Consider the following 27,195-nt stretch of genomic DNA (forward strand, 5'->3'; position numbering starts at 1 on the left):
CTTTCAGGGCTGTTCAGTCTTCTGATAAAGACCTTGTACACTTGGCTCACCTGTAACACTGTGCAGTCAATAAGATGGATTCCATAATTGGAGATGGGTTACTGTCATTCTTCATCAGAACAAAGACATCTGTGCACCCAGTCCTAAGTGTTTACTGAGGGTGACTTAAGGCTTTCACTTGCATGTATTTCATTTTACATTTTGCTCTTTGATTGGGTTATACAGTGTGAGTACCTTGCAAGCACTTGATTTTTGAGAGGCGAGTTACTGTCCATCTCTGTCTCTGCCTGTTCCTCCCAGCCTCCCACCTGAGGTTTCTACCTCCCTAATTAAAAGATTACTGGAATAAGTGATTTGGCATCCAGTAAAACTGAGGGAGGGAAATCTGTGGCAAAAGACAGGAACTAGCCCTGAGGAGAGGAAACACCCTAAAGCAAATGTGCTGCCTATGAAGGAGGTTTTTGTTCATTGGGTGATCTGCTGGAGGAGGTTCCCCACCCATTCCCACCCTCTCAGCTTCTTAGTGATGTTGTTTTCATGCATTCCACCCTCCACCTTCCTCCACCTTTGCTAGGTAGGACTCACTACCAGTGGGAATTTTATTGCTGAAGGAGCTACAGTCTCTTCATCCTGTCCAATCCAGGTTTTGGTGGCAGGGCAGTGAATGGAGGCGATGGCACGTGGATCAGGAGCACGGCTTTTACACCCATGGTTTTTGTACATCTCCAGACTGAACATTTTTATGGTCAAGGAGTGTATTTTGAAGAACTGTTCTTACTATAAGTGACTGTTTTATTTTTTTTTATCCCCTAAGGTGTCTGTCAGCAAAGAGGCTGAAGTTAGAAACCAGCCATTGTGACTTGAATATGTGGATTTTATTTTAAAAATTAAGTTATAAAATAGTAATGATTCATTACTAAACTGTTTGGGAACAGGAGGGAGAGGAGCTGTCAAACTTGGAATTTTTTCTCCCCACAATGCAGTAGATACTTTTTCAACCTTGCTAATTTCAAAGATTTTTAATTCTGGAAACTGTGTGGACAAGATACACTTGATCTTCCTGGAGTTCTCTGCCTTCTTTGTGTGACTCTTGGAAATGGCATTAAACGGTGCCTGTTACAGAAAAAAGCTTGAATTATGGATGAAATCAAGTTGATAATGTGTTTTCCAAGACACAAAAGGATCTTGGCTTTTGGACCAGTAAAGACAAAAGGCTTGACTTGGCACAGTAGACTTTACAGAAAAATTTAAAATACAGAGTGTGCCAGGAATAAATATTTTAGTCAAGGTGGGGGGAACAGTTGTATGTTTTTTTTATTCTTCCCAGGTTTTATGCTGGAGTAGCAATATCATCACTGAGTTTATGTATCTGCCAGAGGTCCCTGGGCCATGGAGGTCCTGGTGGTGTTGCAAACCTGGCCTGCTCTGTATGAACCAAATGATAAAGTTTGGAAATGGCATGTGCTAAAGATAACTCTGCACAGTTGATATTAACTTCATAGTATTTCTTGCAATTATAGAAGCAGACAGCTTTTGACTGTAAATTTAAAAAATACTTCTTCACAAGCTTATGTTTTGATTTCCTGATAAAGTAATTTTTAATGTTTCTTTGATGCAGACTTTCATTAAAGATAGAACCAGGGACCAGCACCCCCCACTCTGCTGCTTCCAGAGAAGATTTAGTAGGTAAATGCTTAACAAATGTGAGAAGACTTGAGGTTGTCCTGTGCATTATTTTTGAGTTGTGGAAAATATTTGCCTGAGGCTAATAAAGAAGTGTGAAGTTTAAACACTGTATATTTGTAATAAAAAGTCTAAAGGTGATCTGTAAAGAAGGAATTGAGTCATTTTTTTAGGTTCTTGTATGTATTGTGGCACTAACTTGTTAGTGTCACTTGGGGTGAAGAGCTATTAAATATTCATTCTTTGTTGTGTCTAGACAGAAGGGCCTTCATCTAAACTTCTCATGGTACCATATGCTTCCAAAAGTGGACATTCTTCTTGGTCAATGCCAAAAGTGGTGGAAGGCAAGAGTCTGAAAATGTAGAATCAGTGGCATTTGCCAGTGTAGCAAATGCAGCAACCTTTAGGATTAAAAAATATTTGTAGCTGGATGGTCTGTTTGAACTAAGAGTGTTTGATTTTAATCCTGTGCAAATGCTCTAAAGTGCAGGGGGTTTAATTATCAATATATCAATGAGTTTTATTGCAGGCTATCCCTTATAAATTGTGTTTAGGAAGTTTTGTGCTACTTTTCCCTGATTTTCTGAGAAGCAGCCCTGACAGTAATTCTGAAGTGACTCAGGAGCAATGTCTTTTTCCTTCCCAGGCTCTGAAGTCGGAGCATCTCCACAGAGTGGACGGAAAAGTGTTGCAGCTGAAGGAGCTTTGCTACCACCAACCCCCCCTTCTCCTCGGAACCTGATACCCCACGGACATAGGAAATGCCACAGTCTGGGATACAAGTCAGCATCTTGTTTAATCTGAAAATCAGCTTAGATTGTGTCATGTTTCCTTACAAAAGCTGTGCTTTTAAAACGTAGCATGATTTGTACACCGTACTTCACTTACAGACCAACTTGTGGCCAGGGAACAATGTAATGTAGTGGTGGTATCCCAATCCAAGAGAATTAGTCAAAATAGGAAGACTGAAGTTATGATGATAAGACCTGTCAGTGAGTTAACCAAAATGGCTCTTTCTGAATGACAAAACTATCACTTTTAACAAATCCATGGCAGTGTAATTCTTTCAAATTCAAAATGAAATAACTGCTTTATTGGTATTTTTGTAGAGAGACCTCCTTTGTAGACTTTCATATAACTGTGCAGGAATGGCTGCACTAAAGTCTACACCTTTTTCCATTCAGGTGTACTTCTAATTAATATCTTGATCATTATGTCATCACTTACCTTGTGATCTTTTCAAAATGCCAGATTGTAGCTGTCCAGTAATGAATAACTTCTAATGTGTAAGCTTACCTTTAATGAGCTAGAATGCAGTCCTACAGTTCAGTTGTGTGTTATAGGAAGACAAAAATGCCTTAGGATATTGAAAATAATTGTTAATGTACTCCTGAGTTTCTCTTTGTTACATGAGTACGTTGAACTTTTAAAACCAGCAATTCCTGTAGTTTGGGCACAATTGCTTGTGACTCGGCCACCATTGAGTTTGGCATGAGGAACACACTGCCTGCAATCCTTCAGGGTGTTAAACAGCTCCTGAAATGTGTCACAGGTAATGCTGTAACAGTTCTGTCCTTGCTCATTTCCAGTTTCATACACAAAATGAACACGGCTGAATTTAAAAGTGCAACATTCCCCAACGCAGGCCCGAGGCACCTCCTGGATGACAGTGTCATGGAGCCTCATGTCCCATCCCGAGGGCAGGCCGAGAGCTCCACCCTTTCCAGTGGAATTTCAATAGGTAGGAATTGAAAACGTTCCCATGCAGTATGTGTGCCCTTAATAAAGATTTTAGCACTATTGGTTGGTGATTGTACCTGCAGCAGAACTGTTGTAAAATACTGATTCTGTTTTAGAACAATTTTGGGAAATGTAGGTGGAGGAGGATGACATAATTTTTACACCATGAATTGGGAAATGTAGGTGGAGGAGGGTGGCGTAATTTATACACCATGAACTGGGGAATTATAAAAAAACATTTTTTTTTCCATCCTCTTTAATGATACAACATCTGATACTCCTCTTCCTTGATGGGAGGTGGAAGGAAGTGCAGGGCACGATTTTCTATTCTTTCTTTTTTTTCCCTTAAATTAATCTAAGTCTAAAATGTCATTTGATTGGATTTCTGTTGAAAATGCCATATTGACTTGACAGTGAGAACTGTAAATTGCTGACAGTTTTAAGAGCATAATTTCTAAATACTACTGACTTGGGCAGGTGTAAATAGAAATCTAACCTTCAGATACCTTGAAATGTCAGAATCTACTTAATATTGCTAAGTTATTTATCTTCATATTTTTAGGGTGGTAATCTTTTTGGGGAACCTCTGCTTTTTGAGTGTCTCCTGTGACAAGAGATTCTCTTTTTTCCTGTTGTGCACAGAATCCTTAAAGTGAAGAGAGGGCAGGACAAGTGCTTCTCATGTCCACCTCTTTGCAGCCAGGGCTAGGAGATGGAATCTCTATAACAGTCCTTTTTCTCAGATTTATTAGCTTGATAGAATTCAATGGTGTTCATTTTTTATGCATTTATGGTAATAAAAAAATTTTGTGGTGTTATGCATTTCATTGGAGAACTTAATTTTAAAACACGGCTTTGCTTTTTAGCCTTCATAGAGAGAAACAAGGTCACAGATTTTCAGATTATGCTGTTTTCAGGAGCTGTACATCTATTTTCTTGAGGAGAAGGCCGTGTCCTGAGAAAACATTAAATATTTCATGCGGAAAAAATCAAATATCTAGAGGCAATAATTTAAAAAAAAAATTAATAGGTGAATCTGTGGAATTAGGCCAAATGTGTGTCACCTTTGTTGAGATGTAGCATTGCCCTTTTCTCAGGGCAGTGTTTTACTCATGTTTTCTGCCTAAATATCTAAGAAACTCTCTGCAATTGATCCTTTTTTCCAGGGTAAATTATTTCTTTACCTCCATTAGAACCTAGCAGGGAAGGTTTGCCAGAGCTGACAGGCAGTTTTTCATGAGGTACAAGTGAGAACCAGTCACCATCCAGATATTTTAGAGAATATGGGGTTTTCCTACTCCGTCTCATCTCCGAATTTTTCAGTTCTGTTCTCTAGCTCAGCCATGACCTTATTGATTTGATGCAGTAGGGACAAAATTGCCACTTTACAAGACTTGTATAAATCACTTGTAAAGCAGCAACCTTTATGCATTTTTTGCAAGATCAGCATTTGTGGTTAAAACTTCCTCTCTCCCATTCTCTTCCACCTCCAGCCTCCCCATACTCGGATACTTCAGTTTTATCCCTGTTTGGACAGTCCAGCAGCATTATAACTTTTGCTGCTCTTGATTGTGAAAATCTCAATGGCACAAAAGGTTGGTGGAGGTGCTAGAATACGTTTGGGGGAAGAAAGGAAGGTTTGGAGGTTTGCAGTATCTATTACTGCAGAATTCTTGGAAGTGTGAGTTGCCTGGCATTCTGTGCTGCTGCCTCAGCAGGATTTAAGGAAGTTGATTGAAGCTGCTGAGTTCCTCCATCATGTTTGAAGTAGTCTGTTTACTCAGGACTTGGAAATAGTACAGTCACTGCAGCAGAGAGGAGGTTTATGGTGTTCTACAGCACAACTTCAAAAGATGGTCAGGAAAATGTCTTCTGAATGTGTGCACTGAAAAGAGTGTTATTCCTCACCTTGCCCGTAAACGTGGATTTAAACCTCTTGCTCCAGAAACAGGACTACCTTTTTTACATATAAGCCTATATAGGACTGAACTTTTTGGATAAATGATCCCTCTTCAAAACATGGACAGGGTTTCTGCTATGCCAGCACCTTGAATGTGCCTTTAAAGACGTCTGTAATACTTCTTTAAATCGCTCTTGTGTTTTGAGGGCTCAGAGGTGTTCAGGCGTTTCCAGGCCTTTCATATTGGAGGATCTGATATAATCTGCCTCTGTGTTAAATATCAAAGCAGCAGCAATGTAACATCAGTTTCTGTAGGAATCCAGCAGTGTGTGTCTCTCAACTGAAAACATACCTTCAATGGACTATTTTGGTTGTGTTGTGTTGGGAAGGACTGGCAGTCTTGTTCTGGGAATCGTGCAGAGAATACCCAAAATTTTTACATCAATTAATCTTTCAGATATGAAGGATATTTTTCATAGCAGTGAACAATTCTTAAAGCAGCAGCAGTGCAGAAAGTGAGCCAGGCAGGGGATTTGCTGAAAACAGGCCAATCTGTGACATGACAGCCACGGTCAGAGACCTTTATGAGATTCTTTTCTTCACGTCTGGGATTGGAGGCTGATTGTGTGCTTTTAACTCATTCTGCAAATAACCCTGGAACTCAAAAAATATTAAAGATATAGCCTCTTTTATATTAATGCCTTGTATTTGAGTCAAAAGAGCTCTTGTTCCTGAAGCCATGGGACTGTGTTCCACGGCTGAGGATTGTGTGTTATGCTGGAGTGAGGGAGATGTACATCTGGATCTGTTGCCATCTTCCTTTATAACAGAGGTGCTTGTTAGCTGAACAGAAGTGAGAAATCTTTTTCCAGCAGTGCCAGGACTATCCTAATTAGAAGGAAGAAACACTTGTCCAGTCCTTTGTACAGTGTCAGGTGGGAAATGTCCTCTTGAGTTCAGGAATGTAACAAGAGGAAATAGTCTCTTGTAGGTTTTAGATGTTCATAATGTAGACAGTTGCATTTGAGCTGGTGATAATTGGAGCTCTTTATAATCACTAAGAGAATTATGATCTCTAAGGTTATGATTCATCTCCTTCTTAGGTGGCTGGCTAAAAAGAGGTTATATGGCTCAAGTCCTTAAAACCCCACTTTATTTCTGTTGATTGCAAACAGACTTTTGAGGGACAACACCTGAAAACACTGACAGAATAGTGCTGAAAATGTCTGTTTTGTGCAGACTATCCAGAATATCTGCTTTCAGTAAATTGGGACAGGTGCTTTTACTTTGCAGTGAGAGGTTACTGAGAATCCCCACTCCTTGCTATCAGCAAGTCCTAAAGCTACAAGGTGTCTTTGTTCTGCAGTGGCTGTGTTTGTTTTGATGAGGTCACTGTGTTTTGGTGAGGTCACTGGGTACACTCTTTCCCTTCCGAGATCTAAGCATTGCTCTTGGCTGGGCTCAAGGAACCACCTGCATCCTCCTAACACCTGTTCTTCTGCCTGTATTTGCCTGCTGTCACCTCCTCACCCAAAAGCAGGATAAATTAAGATGCTTTTACTAGATCGTGGTTCCACTCAGAAATAGCATGAATTTCCTTTATTTCGTAAGATATTTTTCTTAAGATTATATGGTTTTCTGTTATTCCTGATTTTCTTATGCTTTTAAAGTATTTCTGTATTGCTTAAGGGTACTCTTAGATATCTTTGCAGCAGTGAGATCGTTTCATTATTCTCAGAAGCGTTGGATTTCCACCATTTCTTACAGTTCAGCTCTGCTACGTTACTGGGTTTCTTTTCTCAAGCTGAGTGTGTTTACAATGGTTAATTGTTCAGATAATTCTGTAGTAAAGGGAAAGTGTAAAATAGGCCCTTCTTTTCATATATTGCTTCTGTGTGGCTTTTTTCCTACAGCACCAAACCTACAGGATGCAAAGTTATTTTGCTAAGGAGGTTATGTTTTTTAAGAGTGTTGTCTCATGTATACTGCTTAAAAACAGATGTCTCAGGGTGTGAACACAGAAATACTCTGCTGAAACTGAGAATGTAACTTTAGGTGTTTAAAAATTCAGAGGAAGAGGGTATGGATTGTTTTTGTAACAATGTTGGAGGCAAATTTTATTCTAACTTTGGAGTGTTTTCTTTCTCAAACTGTTTATTTCTTTTACCACTTATTTTTCCTAATCTACAGTGATATGGATGAAAGCTCTGGAAAAACTAAGGCTCTTGAACATTGGCCTTTGTTTGTGTGTTGTGATCACTTGAGAATAATTTTAGCCTTTGTTCTAATGCAATCAGAGGAATTAATGCTGCAGAGTCAAAGGAAGGTATTATGAATCAGTGTGAATTAATGTAAGAAAGTGCTTTGTAAAAACAGTACATTTCCAAACCTAAACTGGCATGAAATGCATAAGAGAATATCAGCATTTTAATGAAATCCTCTATTAAGTAACCACCTCGAAGTTACTGAATCCTACAAGGGATTATATTTCTCTTTAAATAAATGAAGTATAGGTGTAGGTATATAGTGTGTGCATTTACCTTCAGGGGGTTTGGCAGCCTATACAATGGGAAAGACCTCTGCACAGCCAGTGGGTGTGTTTGATTCCTTACCCTGTGTCCCTGAATGTGGATACCCTGGTTTGCTATTGTGAATTGCTTCATTAGTGATAAGGTAAATGAAAAAGCTGTATAATATTAGAGGTTAAAAATGCACATGTAGGTGCCTGGGTTTGAGAGGAGGAGAGGGATATATTCTAGCACCCTAATTCTTCCCCAATCCTTATTAGTGTTGTTTGGTCCAAGGCTTGTGCTCTGGCTGTGTTGCAGTTAATGCAGTTGTACAGCCCCTGTTTCTGCCCCATCTTTATCCATTTGGTTATTTGCTTTTGTTAGTTTTTCACCATGAAGCTCATCATCAGTGATGGTAGGAAAGGTTTCTGTTGATTCTCTGGCATGATGCTGCTTGAGTCTTCCCACCATCCTCCTTTGGTTTAACTAGAGAGCCAAAGCTGAGCTATTGAACTTTAGAGTGGTTAAATGGTTAAATGAGGATTTTCAGTATGGTTGTGAACCCAACGGAGCAGAACAGAACTTTTAGGGCGTGGAGCCTGTCTCCATGGTGTTAGCTGGGCTGTGTTGTGCTCCAACCATTGATGTTCAGGCCTCTTGACTAATTTTTTGTGTTTTCACGTTAGAATTTCAAGCTCTATCAGGGCAGTGACCAGCCCTGGAAACACGGTGTAACCGGAGCCAAGAGAGTGTCGATGACAGATTTGGGAAGGGGAAAGAATTTTTAGTCTGAATACTTTTTAAACTCTTTGGGGTTGGTTTGTTTATATTAACACCTGTTTGACTTTGGGGACTGACTTCTGCATGAAGGAAGCCTGTGTTAAGTGTTCAATATCCCTAGGTTTGGGGCAATGAGTGGATGCCGTGACCGGGGGAATGGGTGTGGAATAGTTTAGGCATTGCCTGTCACATAACTGGGAACCTCAGGCTGTTTGTGTGGCTGGAGCACAGACAGTGCATATGCACATCTACAAATGGGAACAGAAAATTCACATCTGAACCGAGCTGCTGTGCTGGAGCTCCATAAACAATCCTGAACCTTCGCAGATAATCACCAGCACAGTTAGCAAAAAAAAGCCATTTTACCAATTGTGCTGTTATTCCTAAACTAGGAAAAAGCCTTCATATTAAGGAGTAAAGACAAACACAACCCAGATTTATTTTTTTTAATCCTGCACAAGAATTATTTAATTTTATTAGCAATGAAGAAAACCAGGAAGATAGTGGCCTGTGTTAAGTGGCTTCTTACATGAAGCCAAAACGTGTTTAGAACATTAATAGCAAAGACTTACACTACCTAGGATTTGTTATGAAGTTTAACCTGAAGACTTGCTTGAGGTTGTTGGAAAAACTCAAATATCGAGTACATACTTGAGAAGAATTTAAGAAGGTGATATATTTTTAGAGTACTGAATGAATGAAATATTTCCAGTTGAGGTGACAGTCAAATAGTGCACTTAATGTTTAAACAGAACTTGGCTAGACATCTAACTTTTATTAAGTTAAAAACAGTCCCTTTTACTTCTGTTTTGTTTTGGAAGGAGGGTGTAATGTATATTCTTTTGCTTTTCAGGAAAGGGGTTTTTTTTTAAGTATCAGAACTTTAGTTGTGCAAAATACCTCCTATAGTTTTTTAGAATCTGGAGATATTCTATATGGATGTTAGAGGGATAGTCAAAGGCTAAAATTCAGTCTTTTCCAGGTTTTTGTTACAATTTTTTACAACCTGTGTAGACATCAATATAAACATTTAATCAATAGCTGTGATGTTTGGCCCAAGTTTTTTACAAATTGACGTTGCTCTTAAAAGTGCAACTGGAAATTTCTGTATAGACTAAACTTTTAAGTTAAACTTTTTGTTTACAAAGCCTCCAAATTCATTCAAGTTTTCTAACTGTACTGATACTGTAGCAAGGATTGTCACTTTCTGACAGATGACATTTCAGCTCTTCCTCTAAATTGCTTTGCATTTTTAGAAAGCAGCACTAGCTTTTAAATCTTTCTGTGGTGTACTTAGTACAGCAACTGAATTACAGCTTTATTAGCCAAGCTAATACAGTTGCCATCAAAATGTCATTTCAGGTAGAATTTTAATGTATCAGCCTACTTTAAATATAAAGAATTACTTCATAATACAGTCTTATTACTGGGGTTTAATTGTGTAGATTTCTATCACATGGGCCTCAATTAAATAGAGCTCATATTAAAGTCATATTAAAGTTGCACTTCTTGTTAGTATAAAGCTAAATCTAAGCAGTAATAAGGAAATAAATAAGATTCTAAGTGTCCCTAATACCTTCAGTGTTGGATGAATGACTTGGCAGGAATTGCTGCACCATTTTCAGGACAGATTGCTCCAAGTAGCCACAAAGAAAATCTCAATTATGTGCAAGGAAAACTTCTTTCATATGTGGGTTGAAACCTCCCTTCCTAATTGTCATTCCACCTGCTGGAAGGATCTCAGCACTTGAAAATCTTCCTGTCAGAGATTGTACTACAAGACAGTCAGCTGGGAGGTCTTACCCCAGATATCTCCTTCAAGTTGTCTCTGAATTGTTACCTCTCATTCTGTCTCTTCCTCCCCAAACCATGTTACTTATTTATTTGAAGGGACTTTATATGTCACCTTACAGAGGAAGGCAGCTGTGGTTTTGGTAGGGTGAAGTAAATCACTGAGTTTCTCACTGTTACACAGGTGTAGAGTTTGCTGAACTTATTAAATGACAGGTTTTTTTCTCCCAGGAGATGATGAGCATTGTTCTGGAACTTTGCAAAGACTTTTACTGTAACAGCAGGTTCCACCTGAATTGGTTACTTGTTGAATATATTACTTCTCTTCTTGCAGCCCTTTATTCCCAGCTTAGGAGTCAGTAGCTCCACTGGAACATCACTTTTATGTCTCTTAGCTTCTTCCCCTGTACAAATCTCTTTTACTGTAGTGTTGGTGTGAACCAGGTTAGGACTTTACTTTGAGAAAAATGCAGAATAAGCTGGGACCAAGTTATCTACTATCCCTTAGAGATGATGTTAATGTGAGGATGTTGAGCTAATGTTTGCAAAAGAGGCATCTCAGTTGAGTTGGCAGATAAAGGCATGTCTTTTCTCTTGGATTTTGCACAGAGAAAACTTGAGTCCATGCTGAGATTTTCATGGCTCTTGGCTGGAATTATTCCTGCTGTGTGTGACTCTTTATTGCCTCCATGTTTACTCTGTGTTTACTCAGTGAATATCCAGACTTACTTTGTACTCGTTATTCTTCAGGGCACCACTTTCCCCTGCTGATTTTCTGCCTAAAATTACTGGGAATTTGTTCCCATTTTCAGCTGCTGTTTCTGTGGGAGAACCCTTAAGTAAGGTGCATTGATTTAGATTTTTTTATTGGTTTTGCTTTCTGGTTTGTTTGAAAATAACTGAGTAAATTCTTCCTTTGAACACTGTGTATAGTACAGTTAGTAACTGAAGCTACTGAGTTCTGTTAACAGTATTTCTATACTGATATATATTTACTGACTTTTAACAACATTACAGATAACACCCACCTTGTATCTGTACTTAAATAGTCATTTTCTGCCTAATGGGATTTACTATAATTGTAAAGTTACTGTGTTATTTGTGGGCATGCCAAGATGGATGCATTAGATACTGGATTTTGTGATTTTCCTCTACTGTCAGTGTTGAAAATAAGATACTTGTGGTAACATTGGATTAGTTTACAGAGCATAGAAGGAAGTAATGCTGTTGTGATCTGATAGAGTAAGTGGGAGATAGCTTTAAAAAGTTGTTTAAGGCTTCTCAAATCACTTAATGGAGACTCAGCAATGAATTTGCACTTCAGTGTTGTGACCATGTATGACTTCATAAAGAATTATTTCAATAAGTGACCTTTTCTTTTTAAATGCTTGTTGTGTTAATCAGACAAATCTTTAAATTTTGTAAATGCCTTTCCCACTTACTAGTGCTCCTTTTCTTCAACTTCTTAATGTGCACCTAGACCTTGTCCCTTCAAATCTCTGCCTCAGTTCATGTGAAATTCCTGAAGCAAATTACAAAGTATTTTCCTTGCAGTGTTTTACTGAAGCGTTTTTACACATTTAATCTCAAATATTTTGCTGAGAGACATCATTGAAATGGATCAGTTGTAGATGATGAAATAGTGTCATTCATTCTTATCTTTTTCTAGGTAGCAGTGATGGTTCTGAACTCAGTGAGGAGACTTCCTGGCCAGCATTTGAAAGGTAAGAAAAATCTGTGTTTCTCTATTCACGTTGCTGCCTAAAATCTCTCACTCAGTCCTCAAAATGATGCTTTATTTTAGTGATCTAGAACACTGAAAAACTGTAGTAAGTTCACTGGATCTGTTAAAGCAGCAGAGAAGTACCTTTTGCTCACTAGTAGTTATCAGGACTTTTGTCTAACTGGGTGTTTACTCATTGCACACATTGTTTAAGTAGCTGGGCCAGAGAACCCTTAGACCCCAAAGCATTTTTATATGTGTGGATATCTTGTGTGTGCTGTTCATGTGACCCATCTGGTTTTCATTTTCACTTCCCCTGAGACACTTCACCCATTTGTGATCCCTCTGCTCTCCTGTCATTGACATTGTCACCTCTTTTCCCTCTGCTTTTCATGTCATTGTTACTGCCCCTGTGTTACACAGGAAAACACAGAAATGCCCCTTGCTAATGTCTGCTCCAGAATTAACATGTTGCTCCTTATCCAACACCTTCAAAGGCCCAGATGACAGTGACCATGTGAGCCCCTTTCCATGTTATATTTGAGAATGTGGAAAAAGACCAACAGCTGTAGTTTTAATACAGAAAAAGGTGGAATATTCACCTTCCCACAGCTGAGCAAGATGCACAATAAATTATCTCGTTTGCTTCTATAACGCAATTTCAGGTAACCCATCAACCTCAGAGCTGCCATGGATGACCTTTCCTGCCATGCTTTGACATTTTTGGTAGGAAATTTTGTCAAAGAACTTTATAGTCAGTACCACTGTTACCACAGACCTCATATTCTGCTTGAAATCACTGAAGCAGTTAAAGTTCTGTGCTAATTTTGGGAGAAGTCTTTGAAAATCTCTCTGTGCCAAAGGTGAACTCTTGGATGTTTCATGCTATAAATATGGATACACACATGAGGAAAGGCTCTTATGATTCCATTAGGTAATCAATGGGAACATTCCACACGAGAATAGAAAGAAAATGGGATCAGAAAGGATATCTCAGACTTGGGGGCTGCATCACAGAGCACATAAAACATTCAAAAGCTTTTCTTTCTTTTCCTTTCCTGCTGCCTTATGGAATCATTCAAGTAATTTTTCAAAGATAAAAATTATATGGAAAAGCCCTTAGACAAAATGGTGAGCTGAGTGCTTTTAGCATAAGAAACTTAAAAATCTTAGTTAGGTTTAAACTTGTGGTAGCACTCTTCAGAACTGTCATGGGGGCTCCTGAGTCAAAGCAGAGGGTTTTCATCCCTGTCCTAATGAGAACTGGCAGGCCCAGACTCCCCCAGTTAAAAGGTTTACTCCATGTGAAGCAGTTAAGTCAGAAGAACCCTCCTCCAAATTCCACTTGCCTTCCATGTTTTCCTCTTTCCTGAGAGAGCTCTTTGAGACCCCTGTTTGAAGCTGCACATGTTTCAGGGTGAGTTCTCTTGCCTGATTCCAGGGAAAGGGATGGGGTTCCTTACAGGCATTCCAAACACAGTGTGTGAAATTCCTATGCAGCAACCTTGAGTCTGTTCCTTTGTTTACAAGATGCTGAAGCACATTTTGGAATTTAATACACTGACATGCAAGTGTTAAAATTTAAGATCATTAGAGTGGGTGTCTCTCTAGTTTTGGTCTGTAGAGTGGGTTTCCATTCTTTATAAGAATCTTTAAGTGAGGGAGAGACATTAGTTGTCTGGAATTAACAGCTCTGGCAAAATTGGGATAAATCCAGTGTTATTAATGACTACTTTCTATGCAGCTTGTGTGTGTGCATACTCATAGAAATTGAAACCATTTTTTCTAGTAACATCTAAAGTCAGATTTAAAGACAAGTTTTATTAGTGTGGTTCCTTTGCATTGATTTAATCTTACAACCAAATGCAGGCTTTGCTCTCAAAATATATTATTTTTCAGTGCCAATAAAACACTTCAGTATTATGAGTTCTGACAAAGAGAACATCTGATGAAATCAAAACCCGTGGTATCTCTCTGCATGCGTTTTTCTGAACAGAATTATCCTCTGTTTCTGATGTGGAAGAAGTGGCTTTGTGATATGCACACAAAAATAGTTCTGTGCTGTTTTAGCAGTCGTGCTGTTTGTGTGGATAAAAGTATATGTAATACATACAATTTATAATGGAATCCAACAGGAACAGGTTGTACCATTCTCTCGGTCCGGGGACAAGAGTGTCACGAAATGGCCATCGAGGCCACATGAAGGCCAGCAGGTACAATCCCACTGCACACAGAGGTGTCCAACCTTCCCTCTGGTGTTGGTGATTTGGTTTGGTTTGGTTTCATAATTAAGTGGGTGTTTTCTGATGTTATCTTTCTAACTTACATGTCAAAATAAAAGGTAGAGACCTTTTTCTTCAGACTTAAAAAACTTTCCTATGCCTTTACTCTATGTCACCATAAGGACTTTTTGTTTGTTCTGGTCTGCAAATCCAAATTCTGAACCGTGGGATCTTTCTGTCAAGGCTTAAAGATGTTTGGCCAGGGTAGCTTTTGCACTGCCTGCCACTGTGGAGCAGTGCTGGGAGTTCCCATGGGGACAGTGAAGCTGCTTCTGGTGCTGATGGATGGCATTCCACGTGTTTTCTTTGCTGGCAGTTCTGCATTGAATTTCTTTGCTCCTCTTCAGTGAAATCAGAGATGTGCCTAAAATGAGTAACACATTCAAATTGCCCCCAATTTATTATATATAATATTATTTGCAAGCTGACAGAGTAACATAACTGATTATTCTGACAAATTAAAGTACAAATCCTGCCTCCAGCTGTGTGTCACTGTAGTTGGGAAAGAGATGGCCATTAACTGTGAAACCTTTGTCACATTAAGAACCAAGCATTGTCTCACTGAGTAAGCTCATGTTCACATCTGTCAGTGTCCAAAATTGTCTCCATATCATCATCCTCAGTAGGTGCTGCAGTGAAAAGGTTTGCCAGATTTCCAGCTTACTTTGAACATTTGTGAACATTAGGATGGATGAAACAGCAAATCCTGACTTACTTGGAAATGATTTTTGGGTGCTGTTCAATCTCTTGGCTTTTCTGGAAAGCTGCTGGGTCCAGCACTTCAGCCACACGCTCTGATTGACATTTGCTGAAATGATTCCTCGTGTAACTTTTCTCTGATTGAAAATGGTTTTTGAGCCAGTCAGCTTTGTGATTTTAATCAAGCTTAGTTTTCTTTTCACAGTGCTGTACCTGGCATTTGTTTCAGCCCGTTGTTCTCAGATCCTGCGTAGGGCAGGCAATTAGAGCACCAGTTACATTAAAACACCTTAAAGCTGTAGTTTGGGTTTCTATTCTTTATTCCTGCTCCTGCCCACTCTTCCTGCTTTCAGATATTTTAAAGACTGTGCATGTTTGAGCTGTGCTTTGGTTTTGACGTGCTAATGATTCCAGTGTTTCTAACCAAAAACTACTCAAATCTTTCTTGCAAGGGCTGAAGGAGAGGTTTAACACGTACAGCAACTGTACAAATGCACTTCAGACGTTTGCTTTTTAAGATTAATTGTTCTTGTCTTTCAGTTGTGTTTTGAGATTTAATTTTTTTAATTAAGGATTTAATTACCTGCTTGGCTAATTAATTTTTCTGATCACTTTTGCTTGCGAGTGTAAAATCCACAACAGCAATTCCTTGTAACAGCCAAAGTCTTTTTCCACAATGAAGTCCAATAAATAAAAAGTTGACATTCCTAAATTACAATAAAGGTATTTGCATTAGTTTTTGGTAATGGTTGGAAAACTACTTTAGGAAAAATATTTTTTCACGCAAATCTTCACATGCTCCTTTCAGCTCTCTAGAATCTGAAGATTTGGCTGTTCATTTGTATCCAGGAGCAGTTACTATTCAAGGTGTTCTCAGGAGGAAGACTTTGTTGAAAGAAGGCAAAAAACCTACAGTAAGATACTTTTTTTTAATTTTCTCACCTTCTTCCTTTGCCCAGTTATAAATATAGTAAAATGGTCATTGGGCAACTAATTCAAGTGTCTGAGGTCTCCTCTGCCTTGCTGGTTAAGATTTAGGGTCACTGCTAGAGTTTTCATTCTTCTGTTTGGTGCATTTATTCAGTTTATAAGGCTATACCCAGAATCTAGGGAGTAGGAGAGAAGGAAACGCTACATAAAATTTTCTGCAATTACTGATGGCTTTAAAGGAGAGGATTGTGTTTTGTCTTCCTTAACAGTAGGGGAATCCTAACAGTTTATCAATTGATAATAACCATTAGCATTTGCTAGTAACCATTAGCATTTGCTCTGCAGATGCTTGATTATGAATTATAAATCAAAATATATATTCATGAGAATACCTTATGGCAGTACCCAGAATGGAAAAGAAAATGGACAGATTGACTCAATGAAGTGTTCAGTAGGGGTTGCAGGAAGTATAGAGTGAGATGCAGAACATTTTTCTCAGATTAGTGAGGAAAGGCACATGTTCTTTCTGCTCTCTGGAGTTTTCCTGCATTCATAGGCCTGCACGAGTAACAAACAGCAGCTTTGGAGACGTGGCTGATGGCTTGGCTGGGCAGTCAGTGCTGTCATGTTCTTGCAGGATGATGTGATGCCTCCTGTTTTACAGCTCAGTGTTATGAACCGTTTCACTTACCCATTGCACTTGTTTTTTTTTCCTCCTTTCTCCCCAGGTGGCATCTTGGACGAAATACTGGGTAGCACTGTGTGGAACCCAGCTCTTCTACTACGCTGCAAAATCCCTGAAGGCCACAGAGAGAAAACATGTATGTAAACCAGGCCTGTTCCAGTATCATCTGCCAAAATTAAAATGCGATTTCCTGATGTAAACACTGAGAGTAGTTCAGGCCTTGCCTGATTTCTGGTCAGCACCATCCTGTCTCCCAGTCAGTCAGTCACCTCATATGGATACACCCAAGGGAAATATCATTTACATTTATGTGTTACACTGAGAACATCTGCTTTGCATCTGCCATGTGTCTCTTTGAGTTTGTTGGTCTGTAAGGAAGGGAACTGTGTCCTTGGCTCTGTCCCTTTTCTAAGGTAGAAATCCTCTTTTGATGATCTGAGTGTTGCAGCAACTTGAAATCCAAATAAGCACCGATGAGGAAAGCCTGGGAAGTCACAGCATACAACATTAAACATGTATTAATTTCACGTGGTAGAACTACACTCTTCTCTTTTTCTGTATAATCATGTATTCCATTAGCACAAAACACTTCATCTGTTCAGCAGAGAGTTGAATGATGCTCCTTTTACTCACTGCAGCTTCATTTGAAAGAAGCTAAAAATACTTTGCTTATGTGGGGAAGGAGTAAGAGGATTTTCTGTACTTGTCCCAGGGATGTTATGATGTGCATGGTTCCTGTTTAATGCTCCTGGTTAATTATAATGATTCTGTTAAGAAGCTGGATAAAATTTGAGTTACTTGAGTCTTTTTCTGAGTTCATTCACTACTCAGAATCTTTACTAACAGTTCCCTTGGCCTGCGTTTCAGGTTAATTTATGACAACTGTCACTGAAAAACATTTGCTTTGCATAAAGCTTATGTAATTTTGCAAACTGAGATGTGCTCATGGAATCCTTGTGAAAGGGACTTTATTTCTTTTTGGTACAAAATACTGCTTTCTTATCCCAACATTTTCATATTCAGAGGGTAGAGATTTGAAGCTTAAGATTTCTGCTTAGTAGGCTCCTGGATAGTTGAAGTTGCTGTGTGGAAAGTTTGTGCGTTATGTTGTCGTAATCTAAAAAAAAAAAATAAATTATTGTTTTCCACTTTTATTGGAAATTCATTAGGAAACAGTATTCTAATACTCAGAGTAGTTTAGTAATAGCTAATTACTTGTAGAAATATTTGCATGGTTTCTTTGCCATCCACTCCCCACCAGCTTTGCTTAGGTGAGGTCAAAACCACTTAATTTGTCTTGCCAGTTAAGACAATACCAGCCCAGGCTAAAGGTCTGTTAGCCAGGCATCCTATCTCCTGGCTCTCCTGGGAGAAGTGTTTGGATGTATTTGTCTCTGGTTCCAGTGAAACCCTTATGGAAGGATTCAGTCTCATTAGAAGGAAAGGTAGCTGGAAAGAGCAGACTTGTAAGCTCTTATGAGCAGAAATGCCAAGTATGAAAGAAAAAGTACCAAGAGAGAACTGGTGCTGGCATTGTGTCACTCACAGTTAGTTGCTTGTTTTTTCTGGAAACACTGAGAAATGGAAAAGAAATTTTTGGTAATGTCAGACTTTGCGTTCCTGTTACTGCTGTGATTCCTTCAGGCTTTGTGCCAAAATTGCATTTTGTTTCCTTTTAAGAATAGAATGTGCATTTGTAAGTCTCTCTTGTCCACTGTCCACCACAAAATTATGGAGGACTTTACCAGACTTGTATCTGTTCATTCAGAAGCTTCTTTTTCACTTTTCTGTATTAACATTTTAAAACAATCTAAATAACATGCGAGTTTAGAGAACGTGGAAAAATTGCATAGTGGGTAGTTCTATTGTTTGGAAATTAAGTATATTGAATTTTTGTTGTGGTCCATTTGCTTACACGTTTCCTTCAGAATCACGATTTTAATCATTTAAATGGTCCTGCCCTTTCTTTAGACAGAAGTAAATGAAGGAAAAAGGTGCAAAGTCTGGTACCTGATCCTCCTGAGTCTCTGTTACTGCAAAAGCCTTTCCTTTGGCTTGAAATGCAGTCACAGCCATTTAGAGTGCTCTTTGAGAAATTATTTTCTGAACCTCTTGAATTGATTTTTAATATTCCCCAAGTCACCGATGTGTTGTGATACCCACAACAACTAAACTGCTGATGAACTGGTTCTTAGGCTGGTACCTAAGAAGCCAAAATCTCTCATCCTGGTGTTTTCATGTTTCTCTGTCCAGGGATGATCCAGCAGAGCAGTTAAGGGAGTTTGCAGATAGAGGAGAGGAGGCATTTGAGTCCAGGATGCTGGCAGGATTTCCCCCCAGGAGCCTGCCAGCCTCGTGGCTTGCAAATACTGAGTGGAGTTTGAGCAAGGCAATTCCCAGGAAAGGGAGGAGCAGGAGTGGTAGTTAAAATCTGCTGGAGCAGATTAATTTTTTTTTTAATAGTTGGCTCTGTGAGGTTGGATTGAACTATCCAGCACAACCTTGGATTTGGCTGTACACAGGTCATGTCTTGCTTTGAGCTTTTCAGGGCAGTGAACATACTTTGTTCTGTTCTGTGGATACAAAGCCTGTTGTGAATTCTCAGCCTCTGATCTGGTTTCCCAGGCGCAGTTAAGGTGAAAATATTGTAGTAACTATTAGCTGTGGTTTGGGTTGTCTTTTATTTAGACAAATAGTTCCCAGTGAATGCTCACAGTGAACCAACCTCTGCTTCAGAGGTTATTATAGCACAGATCACAATCTGTATGCTGAAATTAAGGTGGAAAATAACCTGGTAACTGCTGTAGGAGCCTGAGGTTGAGGAATTAAGGGGAGAGGCTCCAGTTTATTAAACAGCCTAATAATAAGTGTTCAGTGACTTGTCCAGTGCTCTGCCTGTGTTGTACTTCGAGCCTGGCTATCCAGGGCATAGATTTCCATCTGCTGCACTGCAGGGTTATTGTGCAAAGCCTCACCTTTTGTTCTGCAGTCTGTGGTTGCAGTTTCAGAAAGAAAGTTAATCAGGAGAGAATGAACTGCAGATGGTCAATCATCCATAGATAGTTGGAGCATGAGTATATCCTCCAAATACTGTCCAGTGATATTCCTAAGAGGTTTGCTCTGCAAAATACGGAGATTCAAGGTTAGATCTAGGCTTGGGAGGTTTTTTTACTGTCTGATGCTGTCTACTTGGAATCAGGCTTCTTTTTCAAAGATTGATACATTGGAGATTTACCTCAGCAAAATATTCCAGTCATCTTCTGGAGCCATTTAAACAACTGTCTTCTCTGCTTCCTTTCTCAAGGCCTCTGTGACATGGGAAGGAACGCTGGCAGCAAAAGAGTCAGTCTGCTCTGCTATATAAAGTTTCCTGGCTGGAGCTCTCATGGTGAACGTGTCTTGATTACAGGCATGCTTTTGACCATTCTGCTGCTGCAATTGCTCCAGGCACTTGGAATGGGCCAACAGTCAAAGCTCTTCCAGGCTTATAATAGCCAACCTCTTTGGAAAATTACATCATTGAAATCCCTGTGTAATTCAGTAGAAAGGGCAAGAAATCCTCTCCCTTTAGGACATGGGCAAGCCAGCTCTTCTTCTCATGCCTGTGGTCAAAAACCAAGGAATGCATCCAGTGTTGTGTCTGTTCCAGATGTGAATCTGGTTGAGAGGAAGGGATGCTGTAATACCTGCGTGTGACAAACTTGCTTGTGCTGTTATCTCCTAAGAAAGGCTGCTACATATAACGAGTCTTGATTTTAAAAAGTGAACAGCTCACAGTTATTGCTGCAGTAATGGAGAATTGTGTGTAATGAGCATGTTTATAATGAGCACAGAGATGTGGTACAGCACAGTCTGACAGGAATGTGTGTACAGTGCCTAAGGTTTTATCTCATATGCTGAAATGGTACCCACAAAAAAGCCTCTGTGACAGAACTGTAGCACTCATGCACCTTTAGAAAAGGACAGGGTGAGAACAGCCACTTGAACTTAGTCTTAAAATGAGCATTCACCCTGAAACATGTGAATACACCCGTAAAATAACTGTTTAAAGTGATTGGACTGGAGAATCTTGCCAATTTCTGTGATGACATAGCATGCATGAGAGATTTTTCCATGTTTGTAGGTACTTGGAAAGGAAACAGAGACTTTTGGAGGCTTCACGCTTGAGCACGAACCCTTGTTTGTTCCAAGCCTTCCATTGCGTGCTATAATCAGAATTAGATCCATTTATTAGCAGTCTAGAAAATGTGGTAGTTGTAGCTCAGGCACTTTCACAGAAATACCCTGAAGAAGAATGCTGTTATTCTAAGAAGGATGTTCAGCCACCGAGAAAATGAGCTGAATGTTAGAAAGCTGTAAAATCTCAACAGGAGATGTGGGGGAGGAGATTTGTAGGTGCTAAAAGGTTGGAATGAAAAGTCTGTTCGCAGATTAATTCAGAGTTTTTGATTCCAAGATTTATGTCTAAATGCCTTTGAGCTCAGAACAACAGCAACAAAACTCAGTCATGTGAAGCCTGGTGCCAGAGCTGTGCAGTTTTCCATGTGTATAATAAGCATCATTCCAGTGGCCTATATTACAAAAAAGCAAATAAGAACCAGGAACATTAAATTACAATGAAGCTTTCATTCCCTTCATGTTAACAAAGCAGGCTTGCTGTTAGCAAGGCTCTGTGCATCAGTGGAGAATGAGCTGCCCTGGGGGACTGTGTAAACATGGAATACAGATCCAGGGATGGAAAGCTGACGTGTTTCGAGCGATGACGGACTGATGCTGGCAGGAAACACTTTCCTCGTGGGGAGCTTTTTACTTTTTGGAGAAGTACCATCATTAACTAATCGTTTTGAGTGAAATTAAAAAGCAAAGGGCTCCAGCAGTTTCCATTGCATGGTAGTGCCACATATTGGATACCTGTTGGGCTGTGTAACTAAGATAGGAGATATGCTGTTTTCATGAAACTCTAGAAGGAAGTGCCATTCAAAAGGTTCATTGTTGATCTGTAACCTATTAAAACTGCTTTGTGACTCAAACTTCCATCTCTGAAAAGGATCTACCTACTAATGCTTTAGGACTGCTTGGAAGTTTGTAATTTGCAGGTCCCTTTAAAGTGTAGGCTGTGTCATCTTTTTTTTTTTTGAGGCAATGTCATCAGTAGGCCCATAGCAAGTTCTGAATATACACTTTTTTTAAGAAGTCATGAGTTACATCCTTGTTTTATTCCATTTCCTTGTCTTTATTCCCTCTTTCAGATAAAATACTGTAATGTTTTTCATTACAGACTGACATTCCTTACTGACTCCTCAAAGAAATTGTAGTTTCTGTTTGGAAAGGAGTTATGTTATCCAGCCCTCACAGTAATGAAATGTTGTCTGATAGAGCTTTATAATTTACTTCCTCCTCTTCTGAGACATTACCACATGTGTCCACCCCCCAAAGACAGTGAGTTACTTAACTTTAGTATACATATGTAGAGAGACTGGACTCTTAAACTATTTTGAACTTGGTTAAAATGCTTTTTGTTTCAAATACCAGTCTGACATTTGCTCACTTCAAGTCCTGATGGATTTTAAACTGAGGTTTAAAATGTACCTGGTTGAGCAAGTCCCAGACAGATAAACTTATCTGGACAGTGGCTTCAAACTGCCAGAGGGCAGGTCTAGATTGGATATTAGGAAGGAACTCTTTTCTGTGGGTGGGGAGGCCCTGGCACAGGTTGCCCAGAGAAGCTGTGGCTCCCCCATCCCTGGAAGTGTCCAAGGCCAGGCTGGACAGGACTTGGAGCAACCTGGTCTAGTGGAAGGTGTCCCTGCCCATGGCAGGGGGTAGAACTGGATGATCTTCAAGGTTCCTTCCAACCCACACCATTCTGGGATTCTGTGATGATTCTATGACATTCCAGGTCTTCATTAATCTATAGCACAGATTAGAATAACTGACATTAGACTAACAATGGAACTTTATTTATAAAGTAATTGTATTCTCATGCAGAGAACATTCTTACAGTCTCTTACTTTGCTCATGACACCCTCAAACTTATTAGCAGTAATACTTTCTTTCGTTGAACCAGAGTACTATTTTTGTAATATTAAAGCAATATTTCTAAAATGAAACAAAGGTAACCTGATGCTTAATGCTGTGCATCAGCCATGTGGCATTAGAATGAAGAATAAAAATATTTTAGAACTACAGGTTAGTTTTAATGACTTAAAGCTAAAACAGTCTCAAGGATGTTTATGATTTCTAATATTATAATTAAAGAGAGATCCAAATTATTGTGCTAATAAAGAGGTTGGAATGGGAATCCACAAGGCAGGTGGAAAACACGTCTGATAAGGACAAGGATATAGCAGAGTTGGATTTGCTGTGCAAAGGAGTGAGGTAAAGCACTGCAGAGGGTGGGATTGCTGGGATTGATGGAAAATGTCTCTGTCGGACCCCAGAATGCAGGAAGAGGAGACCTGGCAGCTGAAGACATGAGAGAACACGATGAATTAGGGTTAGGCAGTGGGTGGGACTGCCTGAGCATGTAAGGAGAGGAGCTACTGATAGATAAACAAGGAGACCAGGGAGAAGGAAGCTTGTGGTTTGGAAATAAGTTGGATTTAATGGCTGAGAAGAGCTTGGAACTCAGAAAGTCTGAGAAGTAGAAAGTAATACTGACCAGGTGAATGAAAAACAGTGGGATCAAGGAGCTGTCAAGAGAGGGACTGGTGTAGCAGAGACAGGTACTGTTATCTGTCAGTGTGTGAGTAACACTTTGAACAGGGGAGCCCCAGCAGTTTGAACATCTTGTTGATAAATGAGCACATGATGTTCTGGGCACTGGTTTATTGAATCTGCATCTTCATTTGATCCATTTTCTTCATCATGTCATAATATTTAATTACACAGTTGTGTTATCTTGTCCCCAGGACTCATGTTATGTGTAATTACAGGCTATTATAATGTGTTAATTTTGAATACTTATGGCACAGACAAGTTCAATTCTTCTGTTTGTTAACAGTGGAGGGATTAGCTTTGCATTTATTAATACCCTTCTTTTGAACTATATTGTACATTCAAATGTGCAATAATGTGGCGAGGAATTGTCTCCATGCAGTGCAATTTAGAGGTCTGACAAGTTTTTGCAGATTGTGATATTCCTTTTAATTTGTTTTGAATATCATTAATTGTGATAAGTTCTGTTTTCACTAATTTCATATGACTTTTGTTAATTAACTGTGTGAAGTGCTGTGCTTCATTTGAAGTTACTCAGTCTTTGACAGTGTCACTGAGAAGAACTGGCTGAAGCCTCTTGGTTTAATTCAGTTTTACATCTCTGGCTGTATTTCCAGTTCAAATCCACGCCCAGCAAGAACGTGTCAGTGGTGGGCTGGATGGTGATGATGGCAGATGACCCTGAGCATCCAGATCTCTTCTTATTGACTGATTCTGAGAAGGGTAAGAGTGCACTGATTCCCAGAATAAGCATTTGCTTTGCTGAGGTCATTTATAAGCAAGTAAATGAGCAAGTGAAAGGTAACATCCTGTTACATCCTTCCAATTTCAGCTGCTCTCCAAGATGTCATCTTTGCCTTTAGAATGCTAAGGGAACAAGAATCCGTGGAGAATCCTCAGAGTCTTCATTAAGTTCTGAGAACCCTCCAAACCCTTAACAACTCCAGTTGTGATTTTTATTGGAAGTATTCCTCTGCATTCTTTCAAACTATATTTAGAACACTGAGGCATTTTCACATGTGTGAAAATGGAACTAACAATAAAAAAAAGATTCAGCTAATACTACCTGCTTGACCAGTCCCTTCTCCTCTCACATGAAAAACAAAAATCAAACCATCTGTTCAAATGTAGTGCTATTACCAGGAAAAAAGCCCTAAGAGATCTTGGCTGTTTTGTGGATTTCCATCACTCCAGCACAGCACCCTGGTTTCAGCTTAAACTCGGAAGAAAATGTTACTTTTCCATAGCACTTCAAACTGTGCAGAAAGAGCATTATTGGAAGTTCTGAGAAAGGAGCTTAAACTTATTTATTGCTTTGTCTGCTTCAAGTCTGAGTATGTTTTGTTTCCAAACATCCATTTTAGCACCACTGATATGAGGTGTAAATACTGAATGCTTGTCAACTTAAACTCTGCAACAGCAATCTGAAAAGTTTTTGTAACACATGGCCTTGCTGAACCTCAGCAAGCACTGTGTAACACCAACCACTGAAAATACTGGTCTGAAATGTATCAGTAGGTTCAGGAGCAATATTCAAACATTTGCAAGTGTAGCTTTCCAGAGAGCATTTCAGTGATATCTTGCACTTCATTAAAAAATTATGGTATTATAAACAAATTGCAATAGTAGGCAATGAGCACAGACATTTTTGTGCAGTTCTGAGGAATGTTTTGTTCTTTCCTAGTTGATACTGGCATTAGTTGAAATCTAGAATGTTGGACAGGAAGGCAGGAAGCTGCAACCTCTCTCCACTAACTCAAACAACTGTACCTATTCCAGACAAAGTGTAAAGTTATATGAACCTTCTGTTATTAAATCTTTTCATAATGTCTTAAGTTAGAGGTATTTGAATATGGGTGGGATTTAAGTGCCTAAGTTTGTGTTTCCTCATCAGATTTTTTTTTCCCTTTCTCACCTAGGAAATTCATATAAATTCCAAGCTGGGAACAGAATGAATGCAATGCTCTGGTTCAAACACCTGAGTGCTGCCTGCCAAAGCAACAGACAACAGGTGAGAGCAAGATGCTGCAGTATAAGGAGCTTCTAAGAGCTCAGAACTGAGGGATCTTCGAGCTGTCCAGGCTGTCACTGAGGGCTTTGTGTGAGGAGCAGTGTACCCTGAACAGCCTCTGCCTCCCTTTCACATGGTGGTTGATTTGCCTTTGCCTTCCTGTTTGTCCCTTGCAAACTCTGGGGTAATGAAGAAGGATTTGGGGCTATCTGGAGGCTCATTTAAAGCAATTGGGGAAATGCAAGGAATGCTCTAAAATACCTGTCCAAGTGGCAGTATTTTTGTATTGCCCATTTGAAAAGGGCTGTTTGTACAGTTACATAAAAGCTGTAAACTGTAGCATTCAATATCCATTCCAGGTAACTCTCCTGTAGTGCCATTTTTTTCAGGTCATGGACGTGCATATTTTCTGTTGGTTGTTCTGTATTCTTAAAATGTATAAACAGTAGTTTAGTCCTTGGTACATTTTGCAGTCTTTGATAGCAAAGGTAGCATTTTCCATGAATCAAAAAGGAAGATAGACTGCTCCAACCCCTATTAAATGCTGTTCCCATATAAATTCTTATTGATCTTTTTCATCAGCAAGATCCTTTTTAAGTTATTTTGCCTCCCTGAACTCTCCCTTTTCCTTTGCACGTTTGTTTATGGAGTTTCTACAGCAGAAATACCACTGAATCTCAAGGGGAAACAAAAAGACCTTTCCACATCCTTCTGTGCTTTCTTGTTCAGTTCTGCTTCTGAGACAGATCTTAAGGAGTAAGGAGGGTTGCAAAAGCTCCTGTGAAGGTATTTGAGACAGTGCAAAGGAGAGGAAATTGTGTTCCTGTGGCTGGAGAATGTGGGGATAGTGGCAAATAGTAGCAAAGAGGTACAAACAAGTGGTGACTTCCAGGCAAGCCTGAAAACTGCCCCCTGAAGACAAGTTTTATTCAATAAGGTTTAACAATACTATTTAATACTGTTAACAGTGTGACTGCCTTAGAAAAATTGGATGTTTAAATGTGTTTTCAATAGAATGTAAACACCTACCCAGCTGAGTAATACTGAGAACTATTTTAACAGATACTATTTTTGATTTTAATGGTGAAACTTTAGCCCAGTTGAGCATTCTACAGGTAAATGATAAATCATGGAATCATAGAATATGCTGAGTTGGAAGGGACCCATCAGGATCAGATGCAAAGCAAGAAATGCTTGTTTCAAATCTGACCAAACTGGGTATTTATTGAGTGTCATCAGGAATGTGCTGGCTCTTTAATAACCTGAGTAAACAAGAGATGCTGCTGTCAGGTAAATTCCTGATGGGGGGAAAAATGGAAATATAAACTAATGTATTGCAAACTAGCTTTAATCTTCATGAGAGCAAGTGATATCTGCAGCAGGCAATTCAGGTTTCCTATGGGAAAAGCTCAGGCAAGTGTTGATGCCTCATTTTTTTAAAATTAATCTTAAAAATACTAGAGGGCCTACATCAATCACTGCTCTGTGTGCCAGGAATTCTCTAGCTGGGGCTTGTGTAATTCGGTGCTGAGATTTGTCATGTTATGGTTCTTTTGCTGATAAATCTTAAATGTCATGAAAGTTAAAAGTTCTGTGGCCATATAATAAAACTGAAACAGTTCAATATTTTAGTTATACCTGGTTTTTCTACAGTTCTAGGTATGTTTTGATAGTTGCATTCCTCCTCCCCTCTTTTGGAGGCAGAACAATGTGCATTTGAACAGGTATCTAATGTGTGAAAGAG

General features: G+C 39.3%; 1 protein-coding gene across 7 annotated transcripts in view; it reads left to right on the forward strand.

Moving 5' to 3' along the window:
- Positions 1-27,195, forward strand: part of RALGPS2 (Ral GEF with PH domain and SH3 binding motif 2) — a 109,424-nt gene that overhangs the window by 75,661 nt on the left and 6,568 nt on the right. For 4 of the 7 annotated variants that reach the window (XM_027694760.1, XM_027694761.1, XM_027694756.1 and 1 more), the window contains 9 exons: positions 1,619-1,686; positions 2,330-2,465; positions 3,273-3,424; positions 12,074-12,128; positions 14,263-14,340; positions 15,917-16,022; positions 16,767-16,859; positions 24,058-24,163; positions 25,360-25,451. In XM_027694760.1, the coding sequence (XP_027550561.1) occupies positions 1,619-1,686; positions 2,330-2,465; positions 3,273-3,424; positions 12,074-12,128; positions 14,263-14,340; positions 15,917-16,022; positions 16,767-16,859; positions 24,058-24,163; positions 25,360-25,451 (886 nt within the window). Of the gene's footprint in view, positions 1-1,618; positions 1,687-2,329; positions 2,466-3,272; positions 3,425-12,073; positions 12,129-14,262; positions 14,341-15,916; positions 16,027-16,766; positions 16,860-24,057; positions 24,164-25,359; positions 25,452-27,195 lie in introns of all 7 variants that reach the window. The other 3 variants (XM_027694758.1, XM_027694759.1, XM_027694755.1) reach the window with 2 other exon arrangements.

The sequence above is a fragment of the Neopelma chrysocephalum genome, unplaced genomic scaffold (genome assembly GCF_003984885.1).
Source record: "Neopelma chrysocephalum unplaced genomic scaffold, ASM398488v2 Primary Assembly neopelma1_98, whole genome shotgun sequence".
In the NCBI taxonomy this organism is placed as follows: Eukaryota; Metazoa; Chordata; class Aves; order Passeriformes; family Pipridae; genus Neopelma; species Neopelma chrysocephalum.